The sequence below is a fragment of the Amblyraja radiata genome, chromosome 21 (assembly GCF_010909765.2).
Source record: "Amblyraja radiata isolate CabotCenter1 chromosome 21, sAmbRad1.1.pri, whole genome shotgun sequence".
Taxonomy (NCBI): domain Eukaryota; kingdom Metazoa; phylum Chordata; class Chondrichthyes; order Rajiformes; family Rajidae; genus Amblyraja; species Amblyraja radiata.
In genome coordinates, this window is record NC_045976.1 from 29,659,284 (window position 1) to 29,679,679 (window position 20,396).

Below are 20,396 nucleotides of genomic sequence, written 5' to 3' on the forward strand. Positions count from 1 at the left end.
CTACCTTGTAGGAAAATAGGTGTTCCTGAATCTGGTGGTGTGCAACTTTAGTTTTCTGTACCTTCTGCCTATTGATTTGGCTGGGGAGAGTGATTAATAATGATAGAAAATTACTTCTAGTAAACCTCCTGACTCCTTATGGTGGTCAAGTATGGTTGATCATTGGAGCTAATGACCAAGCTGGCTTTGACCATTTCACACCTTTATTGTTCGTTAGGGCATTGTTTAGTGATAAAATCTTGCACAGCTTGTCAAATGAACTTGACATCATTGCACTTTCCCTGCACTCCTTGCACTAGCTAATCTGTACATAAATGCCAGCTGTGATTTAGAAACCATTGATATAATTTTATATTCTGTTAACAACTAATCACTTCATATGTCCTTTATGAACAGGTAACTATTTGTGTGTAATTTTAATTTAAATGGTTTGGATCTTGTGGTCAGTGAGGAACTGAGCATTCATTGCTGACCTTCAAGAAAGCTGTCCTCAAAATTGCTGTGTTGGAAGGAACTGCAGATGCTGGTTTAAACCGAAGATAGACACAAAATGCTTGAGTAACTCAGCGGGTCAGGCAGCATCTCTGGAGAAAAGGAATAGGTGATGTTTCCGGTCGAGCTCCTTCTTCAGACTGAGAGTCAGGGGAAAGGGAAACGAGATGTAGACAGTGATGTAGAGTGTAAGAAAGATATGCAAAAAAGTAACTGATCAAGGAAAAGTAGAGCCCATGATGGTCCATTGTTAGCTGTGGGCTAAGTGATAACGAAATATACAGACAATTAAACTTAATAGGACGACAGTGAAACTAGTACAATGACTAGGGTGGGGGAGGGACGGAGAGAGGATGCAAGATTTATTTGCACTTGGAGAAATCAATATTCATACAGCAAAAGATGAGGTGCTGTTCCTCCAATTTGCGTTTGGCCTCATTCTGACAATGGAGGAGGCCAAGGACAGAAAGCTCAGTGTGGGAATGGGAGTTAGTGTCTGGGAGGTCGCTTAGGCCAAGATGACCTGAGCAAATTAGGTCATAAGTGATAGGATCAGAATTAGGCCATTTGGCCCATCAAGTCTATTCTGCCATTTATGATCTATCTCTCCCTCCTAACCCCATTTTCCTGCCTTCTCCCCATAACCCCTGACACCCGTACTAATCTATCTATCTCTGCCATAAAAAATCCATTGACTTGACAAAGAACTCCACAGATTCACCAGCCTCTGACTAAAGAAACTCCTCCTCATCTCCTTCCTAAAAATAAAACATCCTTTAATTCTGAGGCTATGATCTCTTCCACCAGTGGAAACATCCTCTCCACATCCACTCTATCTAAGCCTTTCACTATTCGGAATGTTTCAATGAGGTCCCCCTCATTCTTCTAAATTTCAGCGAGTTCAGGCCCAGTGCCGTCAAATGCTCCTCATATGTTAACCCACTCATTCCTGGGATCATTCTTGTAAACCTCCTCTGGACCCCCTCCAGGAGCCAGCACATCCTCCCTCAGATATGGTGCCTAAACTTACTCACAATACTCCAAATGTGGCCTGACCAGTGCCTTATAGACCCTCAGCATTACATCCTTGTTTTTGTATTCTAGCCCTCTTGAAATAAATGCTAGCATTGCATTTGCCTGCTTTATTACTGATTCGACTCGCAGATTAACTTTTTGGGAATCCTGCACCTGCACTCCCAATTCCCTTTGTATCTCCGATTTCTGGATTCTCTCCACACTTAGAAAACAGTCTATGCCTTTATTCCTACTACCAAAGTGCATGATTCCACACTTTGTTACACTATATTCCATCTGCCACTTCTCTGCCCACTCCCAACCTGTCCAGGTTCCTCTGCAGAGTCTGCTTTCTCTGCACTACCTGCCCCTTCACCTATTTTCGTATCATCCGCAAATATGCCTACAAAGCCTTCAAATTGCTGATCTACAGACTACAATTTCTCTTTCGCTATTGTCAATTACTGTTTGGCATTACTATTCAGCACTGGGATATTTGGTATTTAATAATAGTAATGGGATCAAACTGACTGAGCAGCCTGTCATTTGAACGATTTTCAAAAAACATAATTTTTTTTTTTTTTTTAAACCTCGCCCAAAATGAAATTCAGATAGGAATGTACAAATGAGATTAAGATAGAGGCTGAAATGCAATAGGGAATTTGGGGGAATTTAAACAAAAAATGTAGTTTTAAATGGTATTTAGCAAGGATTGGATAATTTTGTGAATAAAGTTTGTTTTTAAGGCTGAAAAAAAACCCTTTGCTTAATCATTACTAAATATTATTTATTCTTTATAAAACTTGGTTTGCCCCTCTAGCAATGTACAGTCAAAACATTTGGAGCATTTTTTTAAAACGGTTTCAAAGGTCTGAGACTGATTCCTTTTCAATCCTCCAAATTTAGCCCATCACTCTCTGGTATGGTGTAAATGACATAATTTGTGCAGATAGAGTCTTTTGTCCCAACTGCAATAAAGCTACACAAATTGATCTCACTCTTCTGCCTCTTCCCTGCAATTTATTTCATCCTTAAGCATTTAAACAATTCTCATCTTAATCAGGCAGCATGTGTGGGCAGAGAAACTGTTAATCTTTCAGCTTTGTGCCCTCTTGTCATGAGGGTTTCTGCACAATTAGGTTATTTCCTTTTCATCCTTCCCTCCAAATTCAAGGTTAGCTTTTCAACAGTTCCCTCTCCTATCCAAAATGTATGCCCACACATGCACACTTTAAAAACAAAAGGGTCTGTACAATAAACCCTCTTTATCGGTTCTCTTTGTAACGGATTTTGGTTATAGGGGACGAACCTATTGGCTGCAGCTGACACCACCCCTGGCCAACGCTGCCTTCCCAGCCATATGCTTACACCCCTGGCAAGCACCACCTGCCCAGTCATGTGCTTATAGCCCAGGCCACCGAAACACCTGAATTCCAGGCCTAGTTCCAGATCAAGTGAGAAGGAGGATCTTGACCCAAAACATCAATACCCGTGTTGTCTTGAGGCACTGCTTGACCTACAGAGTTACTCGAGCACTTTGTCCTTTTGTGTATTAATCAGCAAGTGCAGTTGTTTGTTTCTACTACTTAAACAATGATAACACAGATCCACCACTGATTTTCGGGCACCTGTTGGTTCGGCGCATCCTTCAATCCAGACAAAATTAAGAGCGCACACTTGACCGAACCCTCCCCCCACAGACCTCCCTCCAAAAATGTGCCGCCTAGGCTGGGTGAGATGGCCGATCTTGACCTCATTGGGACTTCCGCGTGATCAGCAAGGTGAATTTGTCCCCCTGTGGCTGGGGCTCTGCTGGAGGAGGCAGATCTTTCCCAAAGCCAACTTCTGCGGGTCGAATTTGCCCCCCTGCGGCAGGAACTCCGGCAGATCCGTTCCCATAGCCAATTTCTGAGGCCATCTTTGTGGGCCGGTATCTTGGTGGTGTAGACAGGCAGTACCATTGGACTCCTCTCGGAGGCCGTGACCTCTGTTGGTCTGGCAAAACGGATAATCCAGAAAGACTGGAAGTGCCTGAAAATCAGCGGTGGGCCTGTACCGTACTCGGTTATAGTGGACAATCCCCTCCCCCCCACCCCGCCCCCACATGGTTCGTTATGACGAGGATATACTATATTACGGCATTATTCAAGGTTAATATTACAAAATAAATTATATTCAATCTTTAAATGCACAAGGAGAAATAGAGAATTCCTTGATAGATCACAGTCAGTAGGATGTAGCTAGATTGTTAGTAGACAGAAATTTTGATTTGGTAAATTAATTGATAAAAAGGCATGGGAGAAGATAACGGGTGCAAAATAATCGATGTGGTTGTTAGTTGCTATTTTACTTATTTTGAGTGATACCATTGGTTTTGCATATAAATTGAGGGATTCGCATAGATGTGTTTGTTGGGCAACTATAAATGCATGAGAGAGAGTTGGAACTAGAAGAATAAATTGGTAGACAAAGCTGGAGTAACTCAATGGGTCAGACAGCATCTCTGGAGAAAAGGAATGGGTGATGTTTCAGGCCAAGACCCTTCTTCAGACTGAGAGTCAGGGGAAAGAGAAACAAGTCAAGTTTATTTGTCACATGCGCATACGAGATGTGCAGTGAAATGAAAAGTGGCAATGCTTGCGGAATGTGCAAAATACCCCTACAAAACAGAATAGAACAGAATCAGTAATTACATATTTATAAGGGAAAAAAGCAGCGATTTTAAATAGACACAACACAACAGTAAATTGGTACAGTAAGTTAGTCCCTGGTGAGATAAGAGTTTACAGTCCTAATGGCCTCTGGGAAGAAACTCCTTCTCATCCTCTCTGTTTCCACAGCATGACAGCGGAGGCGTTTGCCTGACCGTAGCAGCTGGAACAGCCTCTTGCTGGGGTGGAAGGGGTCCCCCATAATGTTGCTGGCTCTGGATCTGCACCTTCTGATGTATAGTTCCTGCAGAGAGGAGAGTGTAGTTCCCATAGTGCGTTCACCCGAACGCACTACTCTCTGCAGAGCCTCCTTGTCCTGGGCAGAGCAGTTCCCAAACCAAATTGTGATGTTTTCTGGACAAGATGCTTTCTACAGCCGCTGAGTAGAAGCACTGGAGGATCCTCAGAGAGACTCTGAATTTCCTCAGCTGCCTGAGGTGGTAAAGGCGCTGCCTTGCCTTACTCACCAGTGCGGCAGTGTGTGTTGTCCATGTCAGATCCTCTGAGATGTGGACTCCCAGGTATTTAAAGCAACTCACCCTATCCACAGTATCCCCATTTATCTTCAGTGGCGTGTACGTACTCGGATGTTGTGCCTTCCTAAAGTCCACGATCTTTAGTTTTTTTGACATTCAAGAGGAGTCCTGACACCTGAGTGCCAGATCAGCCACCTCTTCCCGGTAGGCCTTTTCATTATTTTCAGTGATCAGGCCCACCACCACAGTGTCATCAGCAAACATGATTATAGAATTGGAGCTGATCCTAGCCACACAGTGTGGGGCTGAGGACGCAGCCCTGGGGGGATCCTGTGCTCAGGGTGAGGGTCTTTGATGTTTTTTCTCCCATCTTGACTACCTTGGGCCTGGCGGTGAGTAAGTCCAGGTCCCAGGCACACAGGGGGGTGTTAAGCCCCAATTCCAGCAGCTTCTCAACAAGTCTGGTGGGGACTATCGTGTTGAAGGTTGAACTGAAGTCAATGAACAGCATCCTCACATAGCCCCCCCCCCTTCTGGCTGTCAAGGTGAGAGAGAGCGGTGTGCAGAACCTGGGAGACCGCATCGTCCGTGGATCTGTTCGGACGGTATGTGAACTGTAGCGGGTCCATGTTGCGAGGGAGGAAGGCGCAGATGTGGTTCTTGACCAGCCACTTGAAGCATTTCATGACCACTGAGGTGAGGGCCACGAGAGATTTAGACTGATGTAGAAAGATATATTGAACAAATGAGTGAAAGATATGTAAAAAAGTAATGATGATAAAGGAAACAGGCCATTGTTAGTAGTGTGCTAGGTGAGAACGAGCACAGACAATGAGACTCAACAAGACGACTTTGAAGCTGGTATGACTTGGGTGGGGGAGGGATGGTGAAGGGTTACTTGAAGTTGGAGAATCATTATTCATACGACCTAGCACACAGCTAACAAATGTCTTGTTGAGTCTCACTGTCTGTACTCGTTCTCACCTAGCGCACAGCTCCTGAGAAACTGTCTGAGCCGCTGAGTTACGCCACCATTTTGTGAATCTTCAGTTTAAACCAGCATCTGCAGTTCTTTCCTACAGGATAAATTGCTAGGTTGGATGAAGATTGCTGGGAGGAGAACAAATGCCTGCAGAGGCTTTTTGATCTGAATGGCCTGTTTCTGTGCTCTCAATTCTGTGTGAATAAATATTCTGAACTGATGTCATGGTCTTTCAACCCCTCACTCCAATATAGAATTTCACATCTCAAAAAAAAGGAAGGGTTTCTTGAGCTCCAGCATCTAATTGATGCATCGCATATCCTGGATTCCTTTGTCTGGAAAACAGCTATTTTTATCTGCTAGTTAATCCCTTCGTAGCTTTAAGTATGGTAATTAACTATCTCTTGACCATCTGTGTACCAATGAAAATTACTCCAAAATACCCCCCAAATGTAGCCATAAGTCCACGTTAAAAGTTCCTTCACTGCTATAGTATATGCAAATTTAGTGGGATGTCCGTTAGGGAATGTTGCCGACTGGCCCGCTGCAGACTGCAGGAGTACGTGCTGAAGGACGCACTGAAGCTCGGTTGGGGAGGACCACAATCTAAGGTCCTTCCGCTGCTGGACATGGAGGGCCAGGGTGTGGTGGAGACGCCCCTCAAAATACGGGGATTCCATGCCAGTGGGCCACATGAGTGGCAAGAGTGGGGGATACATTTGTGAAATTTGAGCAATCTGTGCAAACAGTATTGAATGTTTGTACAGCCTCCGAAAATGTCGGATGAATTTTTTGCAGTTCATGTATTGTATATATTTTTTCAAATAAAGTCTATTTTGAAATAAAAAAAAATAAATAAATATTTACAATTACAAAGACAATGCCACATTAACATTTTGGGGTAAATATGCTTCCATGGAAATGTTGGTATTTTATAAGCTGTCTAAACTAATTTGTTTCTTTTCTGTACCTCAGTGGGACTTGATGCTGCTGGGAAAACTACAATCCTGTACAAACTAAAGCTGGGTGAGGTCGTCACCACCATTCCAACAATAGGTATGTTTCATGTTGGTTTTAATTTTTTGAGGTAGAGTAGAATCCTTCATCAGTCTTCCGGTTGATGTTGCCACGAATCCTCGACATCCAACTTCTACCGGGCAGATCTTAGCTCTCCAGCCCCGCTGTTCTGCCTCCGCTGCAAGCTCTGTATATTGCAGTTTCTTTCTTTCGAAGGCTTCCTGCACAGCATCCTCCCAAGGGATTTTGAGCCTCATAAGATACACCATGCGCCCAGCCATTGGTTGAGATTTTTTGGGCTAGGAAGGACATCATAGGTTACCCGAATGAGGAAACCTATCCTGCTCTCCTCCATCTCCCACATGTCCTTCCAGCTGATCTTCCTCTTTTCCACACTCTCCCATCTCATCCAATGGCTCTGTTTAGCTTGCGACACAGCCTTGGCACACCTACTCAACTCCTCCTGTTGGCGGATTTCGGCCGCGACCAACTTCCGGCGCTCCAGTGATGATGCCTTGTTCCAGCAAGGTCGCTTTCCGCCAAGCCCCAAGCTACTTCTTCCGTGTTCGATTTGCCCTATCATGTCGCCTTGGTGGAGAGCAGATTTTGCCTTCTGTGTCGCATTCTTAGCGGATTTGGAAACAAAATGTAATCTAGACTAAAATTAAGATATTAGAAATTATAATAAAAATCTTAGAGAGTTGGAGTCTGAAGGAGGGGTGATTGGAGAGGATCTACGTTTCATCTCACTAGGCGTAGCGTTTAAAACCTTGTTTTGGATAGAGACCACAGAGGAAATATTTGCAGAAGATGTCATTGTGACATTGGTTAAAAACATGAAAATCTGTGGGACAATGGCACACCGAAAGACTTTGGGAAGAAAAGCAAGGTGGAGTAGAAATAAAATGGAGGGCTTTTGAGGTAGATTTGTTCTTTTGAAGATTGGCTGAGGTTTTGAAACAAGGGGCAGTAAGAAAGGAGTGTGAAGCTTTAATGTTGTTCACCTTGGAACCCAGGAAGATAAACAAGCTTGGGAATGATACAAGGTACATTTGGAAAGAAACTAGTAAATTATTTGGATTCATGATGATTTTGGATGAGTCTGAGGAGTTTTGTACTAATGGTGGGAAGAAAGATTGCCATTGGCTAAGGTAGCGGAATAGATGAGCTCATTCTTGATGGAATTGAAATCCATGAGGTAAGGTTAGAATGTGATTGTTTCTGAGATATTGTGGTTTTGTCAATGGAAGGAAGGTCTGAGGGTGCTTGAAGTACAGGCAGATGTGCTGTTGGATGGGTAATTCAGTGCTCAATAATTGAATTATTCACAGTTTCAACCTGGGAAAACAAAGAGAGATACCCAAGATGTAAGAGAGAAAATCTTATTGGGGATAAGGGTATTAAAGTAGATACAAAGGAGGAGTTGAGAAGGTCAGCAGCTGCAGATATATTTCAGTAAATGGCTTGTGTCTAGGAAGTAAATAAGTAGAAATTGCAGTTGCTAGTGGAGATTTCGTTTTACCAGGGGTGAATAGAGAAGGGATTGCATTTGAAAAGGGCCTGTGGGTGATTAAAGGATACAAGCTATGATTAGAACATGTAAGATCATGGAAATTACACCTCGGGATTGAATATCGAGGGGTTGGGGTAGAGAGGGACAAGATGTTGTCAAGTATCTGTTCAGATAAATTCAGAGATAACAATATCAGAATAAGCAAACGGGCAATAACAGAGATTGAGATAGAAATCATCAAAATATGCATATCCCAAGGCGGAAGGAAAATTTCCCAATGTGGATTATATGTGCTTGTATATATGGATGGTGAAAATGATTGCCCATAAGGATATTTAAAGAAGGGGTAGAATAGACAGTTAGGCCCAGGCTCTTCCAGTTTCCTCCCATACCCCAAGATGTGCTGGTTGGTGAGTTAAATGGCTGTGTGATTAACCAGTTGGGTGCGTGCCTGGTGAGAAAAATTAGGACGTTAGTGGGCATTTGTTGGATGAAGTGGCCTCTTTTAATATCATTTACAGTTGTTAATAGTAAAGGTCTTGTCTCGGAAAGTCAATTAAACCATTGGCAGAGCCATTAGGTGATGTGACTGATTTGAGCACATACATTGAGCAGGAGGCTAGAATATGCTTAATTGATATGTGCCTCAATTGTATGGGGAATATATAAAGAGGCACTGTGAAAAGTTGGGGCTTTATTCAGCTGATAATCAAACCTGGGAGATTTATAATGGCAGTAGGAAGTCAGATGAGTAGTAATGGGTTGAGATGGAGTGAAGATTGTGCCCGAGGCCCTAAAGATGGCATGCCTAAAACAAAATAGAAGCAGTCTATGGTAAACTTGGTTTATGAAATTGAAACTATGGGATGCTGGAGGAGGTTGTGTTATTATGACTGAACATTGTTTTTTCTTATTTCAGGATTTAATGTGGAAACTGTAGAGTACAAGAATATTTGTTTCACTGTGTGGGATGTTGGGGGTCAGGATAAAATCCGTCCATTGTGGAGACATTACTTCCAAAACACACAGGTAAATTGCCTCTGGTCATTTATTTTAATGTGTTATGCTCACAGATAGAAATGCCTCAATGCTGCATCAACTATTTATTCCTCCTGCAGGTCAAGTCAATACATGAATGAACAGGGTGTTAATTAATTCTGGTTACTAGTTGATGCTCTTTGGTATATGCAATATAGTAATGCTAGAAGTGGAACTGAGGCTGATATAAAAACAAGTGTAGGTTAATTATTGGTTCCATAATGATTGGTTTGACTGTGAAGTTGGCATTTACCCACAAGAATCAGTCTTGCCTGGTCCATTATTGCCTTAAAATAATCAGAACCATTGGTGCCATCGAGCAACACACCTATTCAATTGTAAGCTACTCACTAATGCTGAGTTGGGTTCTGCCAGAAAGCTCATAAGTTCCTCTCAACCCCATTCTCCTGCCTTCTCCCCATAACTCCTGATACCCAAACTAATCAAGAATCTGTCAATCTCCATCTTAAAAATATCCATTGACTCGGCCTCCACGGCCATCTATGGCAATGAATTCCACAGATTCACCACCCTCAAGAAATTCCTCCTCGTCTCCTTTCTAAAGGTATGCCCTATTATTCTGCAGCTATGGCCTCTGGTCCTAGACTCTCCCAGTATTGGAAACATTCACTCTATCCAGGCCTTTCGCTACTCGGTAAGTTTTAATAAGGCTGCCCCTCATCCTTCTAAACTCCAGCGAGTACAGGCCCAGTGCCGTAAAACTCATCATATGTTAAACCAATCACTTCTGGGATCATTCTTGCAAACCTCCTCTGGACCCTTTCCAACACCAGCACACCCTTCCTCAGATATGGAGCCCAAAACTAGTTGCAATACTTCAAATGCGCCTTATAAAGCCTTAGCATTACATTCCTGTTTTTATATTCTAGTCCTCTTAAAATAAATGCTAGCATTGCATTGCTCCTGAGCTCCTCATGTCATTGACCTAGGGATAGCACAGAAACTTGTGAATCATTTCCATTGCTTCATTGATAACCCCGCTCCCCAAGTCTTCGGTGGCACATTAACGATTTAGATCACTGACTAGCCTCCGGCTCAGTTAAGCCCCATAAAATCGAGGAGCCTGGACGGGGTGAAACTTTTCCTTTAGTTGAGAGATTGTAATTAGGGGATGAATATTAAGTTAATTGTAGAAGAATGTGGAGAAATAAAACTGAATGAGCAGTTGATAAGAGAGCTGCAGGGCAACGGGTAGAAAATGGAACTCAAAGTACTTGGCTCCGGTGTAGAAAATTCCAGGAATTCACTGCTCTATAAGAAGTTTTTACATTCCTTGGTTCCAAATGACAAGCTCCTTATCTTGAAACTGTGCTTTCCTGTGTGAAACTTCTTCTAGTGGAAATATCTTGACATGCACCTGAAAAAGACCCCATAGGACCTTACTGTATCCTCCATAATGTTTGGGTCAAAGACCCATCATTTATTTATTTGTCTCTGTACTCCACAATTTGAGATTTGTAATAGGAAAAAATCACATGTGGTTAAAGTGCACATTTTAATAAAGGCCATTTTTATACATTTTGGTTTCACCATGTGGAATTTACATCAGTGTTTATACATCAGCAAGTTGAGCTTTCATCCTCTGAGTAACTGGAGAGTGGATTTTGCATGAAAATGGAAGAAATAAATTTTAAATATTTAAATTGTTGTTGAAGGATATGTAAATGTAAAACTTTAGTGAATAGGAAGATCTTGGAATGATGGCATTTTTTTCAGTAACTTGGTTTGCATCAATTTTCAATTAAATTCTGGAAGTTTGGAATGAAGCACATTTAAAAAAAAACAATTAATGATTGCAAAATAGTGTGGTTATGATGTGGCCAACAATGTTTCTATACACCTTTGGGTTTGTCTCCGACATGACCCCTGGTAATTATTTGTGAGGTATATTAAATTGCAAGAGTTGTGTGAAAACTTAGAGCTTGTGTATCCTGGAATATGTCTGATTCATTTCTTGATACTTATACTCAGTGATGTGTGGTGAGGTCAATGGCTAGGGAGGCACTGGTTAGTATCAGTCACCCGGCCCTCTCTGTATTGATCTCCGCGTCTCCCTGAGAGAGGGGGGAGGAGGAGGAGGAGGAGGGAGGGGGGGAGAAGAGAGGGGGAGGGAGGGGGGGAGAAGAGAGGGGGAGGGAGGGGGAGGTCAGAGCCGCCGCTGCTGAAGCTAGCTAACGTGGAGGGAGAGTGAGGTCGCGTCAATTGCGTGGCCTCAGCCTACGTTGACGCTCGCTCGTCCTCCACTGGGCTCAAGACACGCCCCCTTGTGAGGCAGACGTGATCGCTGCCTCCCCTGGAGCTTTTTCAATCCAGCTTTATGTGAGACCAACGAGCACAAATTTAATATCTTTATATGTGAAATACGTTACCTGGACTATGGAAGGTAAGGACATGTAATGAAGGGGTTTACACACATTACTTTGGTGACATACATAGAGATGGTAACAGGCACACGCTTATTGCCGTTTCTGTATGCTCTCCATGTATGAAACTCCATGCGGTTTCTGAGGGGTTGCGCAATCAGAGGGGAGGCTCAGCTCGTCGCTGCCTCATCTCTCATCTCTCCCTGTATTTGCAGCGGAGCTGTGAAAATTTTGCGGTTTTTACTATAAAAAATGATTCGAGTCATATAGAAATGACATAACACAGATCAGTTGAAAAATCATTATATTTTATTATTATTTTTATTTACTTTTCTTAACCACTATTTTCATTGGGAGTATGACAGGTGAGGCTCTACCTCCCCTGACCGCACGTCCCTGTTATACTCTATTTGACCTTGCTTCACAGTTTCTTATGTGATAGTTATTCTTCATGGAATGCGTAGTTGGAGCACATGGTATTTCATTGCTCAATTATTAAATTGCTAAAACAATTTTGGTTGCTTATTGTTTTAGGGTCTAATCTTTGTCGTGGACAGCAATGATCGAGAAAGAGTGCAGGAGTCATTAGATGAACTACAGAAAATGGTAAGAATTGACAATGGAATGGGAATAGCTGAGTGGAATCACAAGTTTCTGAGAATTTTCCTGTGGAGCTGGATGGGGCTTCTCCATGCTTCAGGTCTTTGCCAAGTCAAGTGAATTGTATTTAAATTGGATTCCTTCTCCTTGAACTATCCATCAAGTTAACTCTCCAACTAAAGGAATTACACACATACTATTGGGCGACCTAATCTGCAAGTTTAGAAGAGTTTGCCCTGGACTCAAACTCGCAGCATGGTCGACACGAGGTTGCTGGAACTCTCGAGCTCGAGGGAAGTTCCTGCCTACTCGTGGCCTCAGCTAGGTCATGGAAAATTTTTCAGGATATTGAAAAATTATCCGCAAGTAAAAATTGGTCGGCAATCTTTTTCACTCGTAGTGCAGTGGAGTGGGGTCACTATTTAGTTACAGGCACTCGAGAGCAGCCGTAGGCAATCTCCATCGCTGACCGGGCGTTTTGATTGGCTCATTGGAGTTTCAGGACCTAGGAAGACCTACCACTAGGTAAAATGCACGCTAAACTTTGTTAAACTTCTTAAAAGTGTCTCTACTCCTTCTCCCCGCCCCCTCCTTCTCTCCCCCCCCTCCTTCTTCCCCCCCCCCCACACCTTCTCCTCCCCCCCTTCTCTCCTCCTTCTCTCTCCCCCGCGCTCTCTAAAGGACTTTTGTATTGTATTGTATTCAAATTTATTGTCATTGTCTCAATTAGAGACAACAAAATGAATTTCCCTTTACAGTCAGTATCATAAAAATAAATAAATAATGAATAATAAAACATATTAAAAAAAGCACAAACACAGAAAGTCCACGACACAACATAACACAATGGCACCAAGGTGAGGAAGGCACCCTAGTCCAGCCAGCCTCCCCTCTGATCTTCCCAGATGTTCACCCGTGGTCGGGGCCTTCCGAGCACCCGCAGTAGCCACCTCGGGCGGCCCGATGCTCAGACCCTCTCGCCGGGCTGATGGAACGCCGACGGTGAAAATCCTCCTCAGCGGCCCGGACCTCCCGATCAGCCGCCTCCCACCGGAGTCCGCAGCTCCCGAGTCCGCAGGCCGAGCCGGGCAGAGTCGCCCGCGTTGGGAGCTCCGCGAACCACAGCTCCAGGATGTCGGTGCCGCAGGCCCAGCACTCCGGGCTCCAGCCCCGCGATGTATCAGCACTGTCCCGCCGCTGCTGGAGCTCTGGTCGGTCCAGGCAGGAAAGGCCGCGCCAATCCAGTAGGTAGGCCGCTGGGGGGGGGAGAGGGGAGGGCGAGGACGCGACTCGAATAATAGTCGCGTCCTCTCCAGGAAGCGACTGAAGGACGGTATCCCCCTTACTGTACCCTCTTCCCCCACATTAAAACATTAAAAAAAAACATAAAAAACACACTTCAACATAACAAAAAACCGAAAAAACAAAAAGATGAAGATGGAGGCAGCTGGCACCAGCGCCACCGGAAGTACAACACTTGCCATACTCCGTGGCATTTACCGTTTATCTTCATCGCGCAGACAGCGCTCCTCCGCTATCCCTTGCCTCCACCTTCGCGATGTGTGTGTGTGTGTGTGCGGTCGGTCGATGCAGCTTGAGGTTTCAACGTGGACGGTCGATCCAGCTCGAGGCTTTCCGGGAGAGTGCCCGCGAGCTTGAAGGTTGAAGGAACTCTTCTGGACTCGCGGATTGGGTCGCCCAAGTGGGACAAGCCCTTTACAACTCCACCAATGTTTGTGAATTAGCTGCATAATCTTCTGGACACAGCTCAAAAATTCTGCCCGCTCTGTGACTTTCGGGGTGAGGCAATCTGGTTAACATTTGGGAAATTGAAATCCCCTAGTACTGTAACTTTATTTTTATTGCTCATCTCTGCTATTTCTCTTCCTAAATGTTCCCCCATCTCCTGTTGTTTGTTTGGAAGTCTATAATATGCCCCCAGCATAGTGAAAGCACCTTATTTTTGTTCCTAATCTCTTCCCATTCACCCTCTCTTGAATAGCCTTCTACCATATCTTCCCTCAACACTTGAGTGCTACAGTCCTTGCGTAAGATTGCAATGTCACTCTTTCATCCCCTCCCTTACCTTGGGATATTGAATTTCAATCTTGCCCATCTTAGAATTTGTCTACTTTACCTGTTAAACTCCTTGCATTAAAATACACAATTTAGCTGTATTCTCCTTGTGCATTTACTTGCCTGCTTTGTCTACTGGGCTTACTGTTTTTTTTTGTGTGCCTGTAAGCCCCATCTGAATATCTACTCAGTGCTCTATTCCCCAGCCAAATTAGTGGAAACATTCCATACAGTGCCAGCAAACATCCCCACAAAATATTGCTCCCATAATGGTTTTAATGGTCCCCATTACTTGTTTCCTATTTGTAAAGGTGGGCCAACCATGTCCTGCTTTCTAAGCAGTTGCCTAATTTCAAAAACTTTGCATTGCAAGATATCTTTTATACGACCGACTTTGTTGGTACCAACATCACTGCACAACTTCCCCCTTTTGGAATGTCCTTGACCCCAGCACAAGGGAAACAACAAACTATACTGGAGCTTCATTGGCAGCCAGAGTAATTGGATTGGATTGGATTCCTTTACTTAATGCCCACCTCCCCGACAATAAAATTCCATAACATTATCACTTCCAGTCTTATTCCTTCCCTTTTATACAACAAAGCTCTGTGGTGCCATGATAACAAATGGGACATAATAATAATAATAATAATGGATGGGATTTATATAGCACCTTTCTAATACTCAAGGCGCTTTACATCGCATTATTCATTCACTCCTCAGTCACACTCGGTGGTGGTAAGCTACTTCTGTAGCCACAGCTGCCCTGGGGCAGACTGACGGAAGCGTGGCTGCCAATCTGCGCCTACGGCCCCTCCGACCACCACCAATCACTCACACACATTCATGTATTGGTCAGATTTAAATGCCATTTTAGACTTTTTTCTTCAAAGTTTGTTTCTTTTCAGCCTATTTGTTTTCAATCTGTTTGTTAATTTTGATTTAAAACTACTGAGCTCATTCTGCTTATTCTTAACCCTTTGTTCCCAGCTGCAAGAGGATGAGCTAAGGGATGCAGTATTGCTGATATTTGCGAACAAGCAGGATTTGCCAAATGCTCTGGGCGTTACAGAGCTTTCCGAGAAACTGGGATTACAACGTATGAGCGGCAGAACTGTAAGACTTTATATTTACAATTATTTACATAACTGGTACCTGTCTTTCCCTAAGAAATCAATTTATTAACTTCATAAAAGTATTCACAGTAAGAAGGTGATGGATGGGCTTTAATCACAATTCTCAAATTAGCCGGGGCAGTCATAGCAAGGACTGCCACAAACTCTAGCTAATGCTCCTTGATGGTTCGAAACAGCTATTGTTCAATGATAGCAATTTTACGCTGAGTTGAAGGTTTTTGGATCAGGTCCCAATCCTAGCAAGTAGATAATTCATTCCAGAACAGTATTGAAAGAGTATAGTATTGTTGTGGGGTGGGAAAGTGCAACTAAGAAGTGGACCACTTGGAATTACCATCCTTTTGATGAACTGTGAACTTTTCTGGTGGTCATGTCAACAGTATGACCAGTGTTCTATCGTGTCATCATATTTAGATCAAGGTTGCTAAAATCGATTGACTGGATTTATCTCTGGTGTTTGTGGGTTTCGCTGTGTGCACATTTCCAACTTTGCAAAAGTAACTATTTCAAGTCATTTGATGTGTTGAGAAGTTCAAAAGCACTGTAGGAATGTATCTTTTTATTTCTCAGTAGCCTCACCTGGAACAACTGTTGTGTGAACTTTGAAAGATGACAGGGCTGAGCACTGTTGCTCTCATTGCCGTCTCTAATGAAAATCCAAGGGTGCTTAATCTTTATTGCAAAAATGGAGGATTGACTGTAAAGCTGTCCCCATTGGGACTACTGCCAATCTCCAGGAAGCTACTAAAGAGAGCTGAAACCACAAATAGGGGCCAGCCTTACTGATTTTATTGTTTGTTTCTTAGTATCCAATAATATTTGTATTCCGATCAATTTTCTGATGCCAATGTCAATGGATGATTTCAATTATTTATGACATTTAATGTTTTAATGCACAAGACTAATTCTAAATTGGGAGGCTTAAAAACAATACATTTTCTTGTAGACACCATGCTGAAGTAACTCAGTGAGACAAGCAGCATCTCTGGAGAGAAGGAATGAGTGACGTTTTGGGTCGAGACCCTTCTCCCCTTTAGTACTTTGTTTAGTGGCAGTTATACCTATTTTCAGTCCTTTTTAATGGATGACTGCATATTTAAGTTAATGCACTGATTTTCGGCTGTCCTTGCATTAAAGATTCAGCCTTAAGCAGAATTTCCTGTAAAATATGAAAATCAGGGCCATTAAAAAAAATTTACAGATATCCCTGTAAGTTTGTTAAATCATTATTGATTCCCTTCAATTAATTTCTGGTGTCTGTTTTGCTCTACATTAGAGCGGAAGGTCATCTTGCATGATGTGTGTGTGTTGAGATATCTCTCTTTGGACTGTTGTAATCTGATTTATTTTTTCTCTCCTTTTCTTTACAGTGGCACATTCAGGCAACATGTGCTACCCAAGGTAGTGGTCTATATGAGGGACTGGATTGGTTGTCCAGCGAGCTGCACAAACAGTAGAAGAATGACATGAATGATCTCGCCTGCATTGGTGTGACAACTGCGAGGATGTGAATTCAAAGACTTTTAACACCGTTTTTTTTCCCCCCCCCCCTTTTCATTCTATACTGTTATTTTGCATTTCATCATCTTTTATTTGTCAGCTCTTTATGATGCATGGTTTTTTTAAAGTTTATTAATGGTTTGAGGATTATCCATTCATTCAACAATGCATGGATGTTCCTTGCAGGACCATTTTGAGGAGTAACAGCACAAGTTGCCTCTTAGTAGCAAGTTGGAACTTGTGTTTGTGACGAAGAGAATTCTGTAACCAGCTTCCAACTACAATAGATTCCCATTTGCAATTCTAAGTACATATGTACCCAAATAACTGGATGAATCGCTTCAACAGTATCCCACAGAGCTTGTTTAATCTTCTGATTTTGGACCATAGAGTATTTTAAATGGTTGCTTGTTGCACAATGATGCCCCCTCCCCTCTTCAGAGTTCCACAACTATCAATCTTTTTACTGTATGTGGATTCCAGAAAAATTGGTTTTGCAGATGTTTGCTTTTTTGGCTGCAGGTGCCGTCGTGAGCATGGCTGCATTGTTTCAGATTTAGAAAATGTCTGGACACGTGAAGCCTCGTTCAGTCACCAGCTAACCTGTAACTTGTAGAATGAGTTTTTAATCTTCAATTGTGAAGAGTACCAGTTATAAGATGAACAGATACATGAGCAATCGTAGCTTAACTGCAGCAATCAGGTGTTGACTGGATAAACTAACTTTCTTTTCATTAACTTTACCCTGCGTTAAAGAGCTTTTAATCTTCAATGTGTCAAGTTGCCCTATTTTGATGGTTAGGTCATGTCTCCCCTGCCCAGTATATTTCTCCAGTACAGGATAACAGTGCTGGCATTTTCTCCTCAGTGGAACATGGGGCCACTGCTGTGAGTTGTGGGTCAATATCACTGTTAAGTTAGTGCAGATCTTGGTAGGAAATGCTTTTTGAATGGAGGTATCTCTCTTAAAATTACAAGAATTTATATACTTGATGGCTGTGCATTTATTTTCTCTACAATTTAGGAATAAACAATGAGGTTACAAAGGGCACTGGTTTGCTGTTTTAATGGCTTGTGAGTAAATCATATTTTCCACAGTAGTATAGGGAAAACTTGATTAATAATTGTGCCTCTTTGAGACATGTATGTGTGTGTATATATATAATATATATATATATGTGTGTGTATATATATATTTTATATATATATATATATATATAGTTTAAAAATACAGCCAAATCTTAAATTGTATGCATGGAGCATTTACCTCATTCTGCCATGGTATGTATTTGTGCTTATGTAAAAATTATGGGAAGCCCTTCTGAAATTCCCCTTGTGTTAATGTAATGTTCTTTTGGTTATGTAAACACTTTGAGCATTAGCTGCTGTAAACACATCTGCAAAGGTATTGCGTTCCCTGTGGAAACTGTGATCCTGATAACTGGCATTAATCTAAACAATAAATCAGTGAGCTGAGACAAACCATACTGAAATTGCTGAGGCATAGTACCTTTCCTGAAACTGATTTAATCTTAATAAAGGCCTTTTCAGAAACATTCCCTAACATTTTGCGCATGAATTGTGCTTTCACACACTTTTTTTAAAGAACCAGTTTAAGCCTATTGTGAGTTTCTGACATGATGGGCAACGTGGTTGTTGATGGTCTGGGAAATAGCTTTCACAATGTTTGTGAGGGGGAAACATTAGCTTTGGGCAATGAGGGGCCTGTAATTGGGGCAGAGTTACAATCTAGGTGGATGATCTAGTAGGTGCTTTTTTTAAATGGAGGCGGTGGAGTGGTAGTGAGAAAGGACTGCAGTTCTGGAGCTTAAATATTTGGCCTAGAGAATACAAACCTTATTGCTCAATTCAGTTTTTCTCTCCTCTAAAGAGTAGGGTTGAGGACCCTGGTTAGGTGGAAGATCAGGAGCCAGCAAGAACCAACTGTAGTGTTCGATGATAATGACTCTATGTCCTCTAATGTGCTCAATAGAAGTTTCAGATTTAAATGGAACAGCCAACAGTTGCCACATGCAGAAGTGATCAAAATTCTGATGAAAGATTGTAAATCTGAAAGATTTTCAATTACCCTTTTCACAGATGCTAACTATTTCTAGTGTTTTGTATATTTTAGACTTTCAGCAGGTGCAGATATTTTGCATTTCAATCACCCATAGAAGACTTGGCTTTAATTTTTAGCGTATGATCCTCTGTCCTAGAGCAATGGAAATATGTATTTACCGTCAATCCTCTTAAACATCAAATTATCACAATTGTATCAATTCCAATTATTACGATCATGGTTTGTACAATTACAATCTCTCCCTGTAATTCAACACTTACAAGAAGGATACCTGGACGCCTGTGTTTTAAAATACAAGCTGTCCAAAGTTGCTCCTTGCATTCCCATTATGGTCAACCCAAATAAATCTTTGTGTTCATATTCTGTAATATTCTGATTTTGCAGTCCTCTAGAAATGAAGGTCAACATTTCATTAGTTTTTATTTTTTGTACATTTTAATGTGTATGATCTATAAATCTCTTTAGACCTCCAACGTGACTTTCATGATTTAACAAATACCCTGTTCTACTTTTAAATCTAAACTGGATTAATTCCCATTTGTCTCCATTGAAAGGCATTTTCTAGTTTGCCTATTTAATCAACATTTGTATTTAACACTACCATTTACAATACCATCTATCTTTGTCAACAGCACATTTGGATGTGTACCTTTATCTGAAGTATAGATCATTGCGAGACACGAGTCACCCTGCCCCCTATTCAAATTATTGATTTGATTATTCAAATAGATTGCTTTCATTGCAATAAAAGCAAACATTTTCTTGGGCTTTTAATTATTTAGTGGAATTCCCTGAGTACCTTGGAACAACATCTTGTGCAGCTTGAAGAGAAATGCAAACATTTCAGTTAAACCGATATCAGTCAATGTTTAGAGAAATTATAGATTTAATGAATTGGATCCAGATTAATTTGAAATTTAGGTGGTAGTAGTAGACTAGTAGCAAGGGAATGAGAAATGCACAGTGGTGCGGTGGTAGGGCAGGTGCTATCTGTATGGAGTTTGTATGTTCTCCCTGCGGCCATGAGGGTTTTCTCGAGTACTCTGATTTCCTCACACCTTCCAAAGATGTGCAGGTTTGTAAGTTAATTGGCTTTGGTAAATTGACCCCAGTATGTAGTGTACAGATAATCATTGGTCAGTGTGGACTCAGTAGGCTTGTTTCCATGTTGTATCTCTATGAACTAAAGAGTGGCTGTAAGTGCCACTGGAGTAGAGGAGCAAACTATTGGGTAAACTAGAATGTTTAAATTCAGGTTACAGGAATATGGGGAAACAAAATTACCCTGAGAGCCATTGTGAACTGATACAAGGTAACTTTATATTAATGTATTAAAACAATGCTTCATTGGATGTTTGACAAGATGTATAATAT

At 42.0% G+C, this 20,396-nt stretch overlaps 1 protein-coding gene across 1 annotated transcript in view; it reads left to right on the forward strand.

Moving 5' to 3' along the window:
* arf5 (ADP ribosylation factor 5) overlaps positions 1–19,796 on the forward strand; it is a 28,337-nt gene extending 8,541 nt beyond the window's left edge. Inside the window, exons 2-6 of the mRNA XM_033039943.1 lie at positions 6,651–6,731; positions 9,125–9,234; positions 12,162–12,233; positions 15,294–15,419; positions 16,810–19,796. Of these exons, the coding sequence (XP_032895834.1) occupies positions 6,651–6,731; positions 9,125–9,234; positions 12,162–12,233; positions 15,294–15,419; positions 16,810–16,896 (476 nt within the window). The 3' untranslated portion in view covers positions 16,897–19,796. The remainder of the gene's footprint in view (positions 1–6,650; positions 6,732–9,124; positions 9,235–12,161; positions 12,234–15,293; positions 15,420–16,809) is intronic.
* The last annotated feature ends 600 nt before the right edge of the window (positions 19,797–20,396 follow it).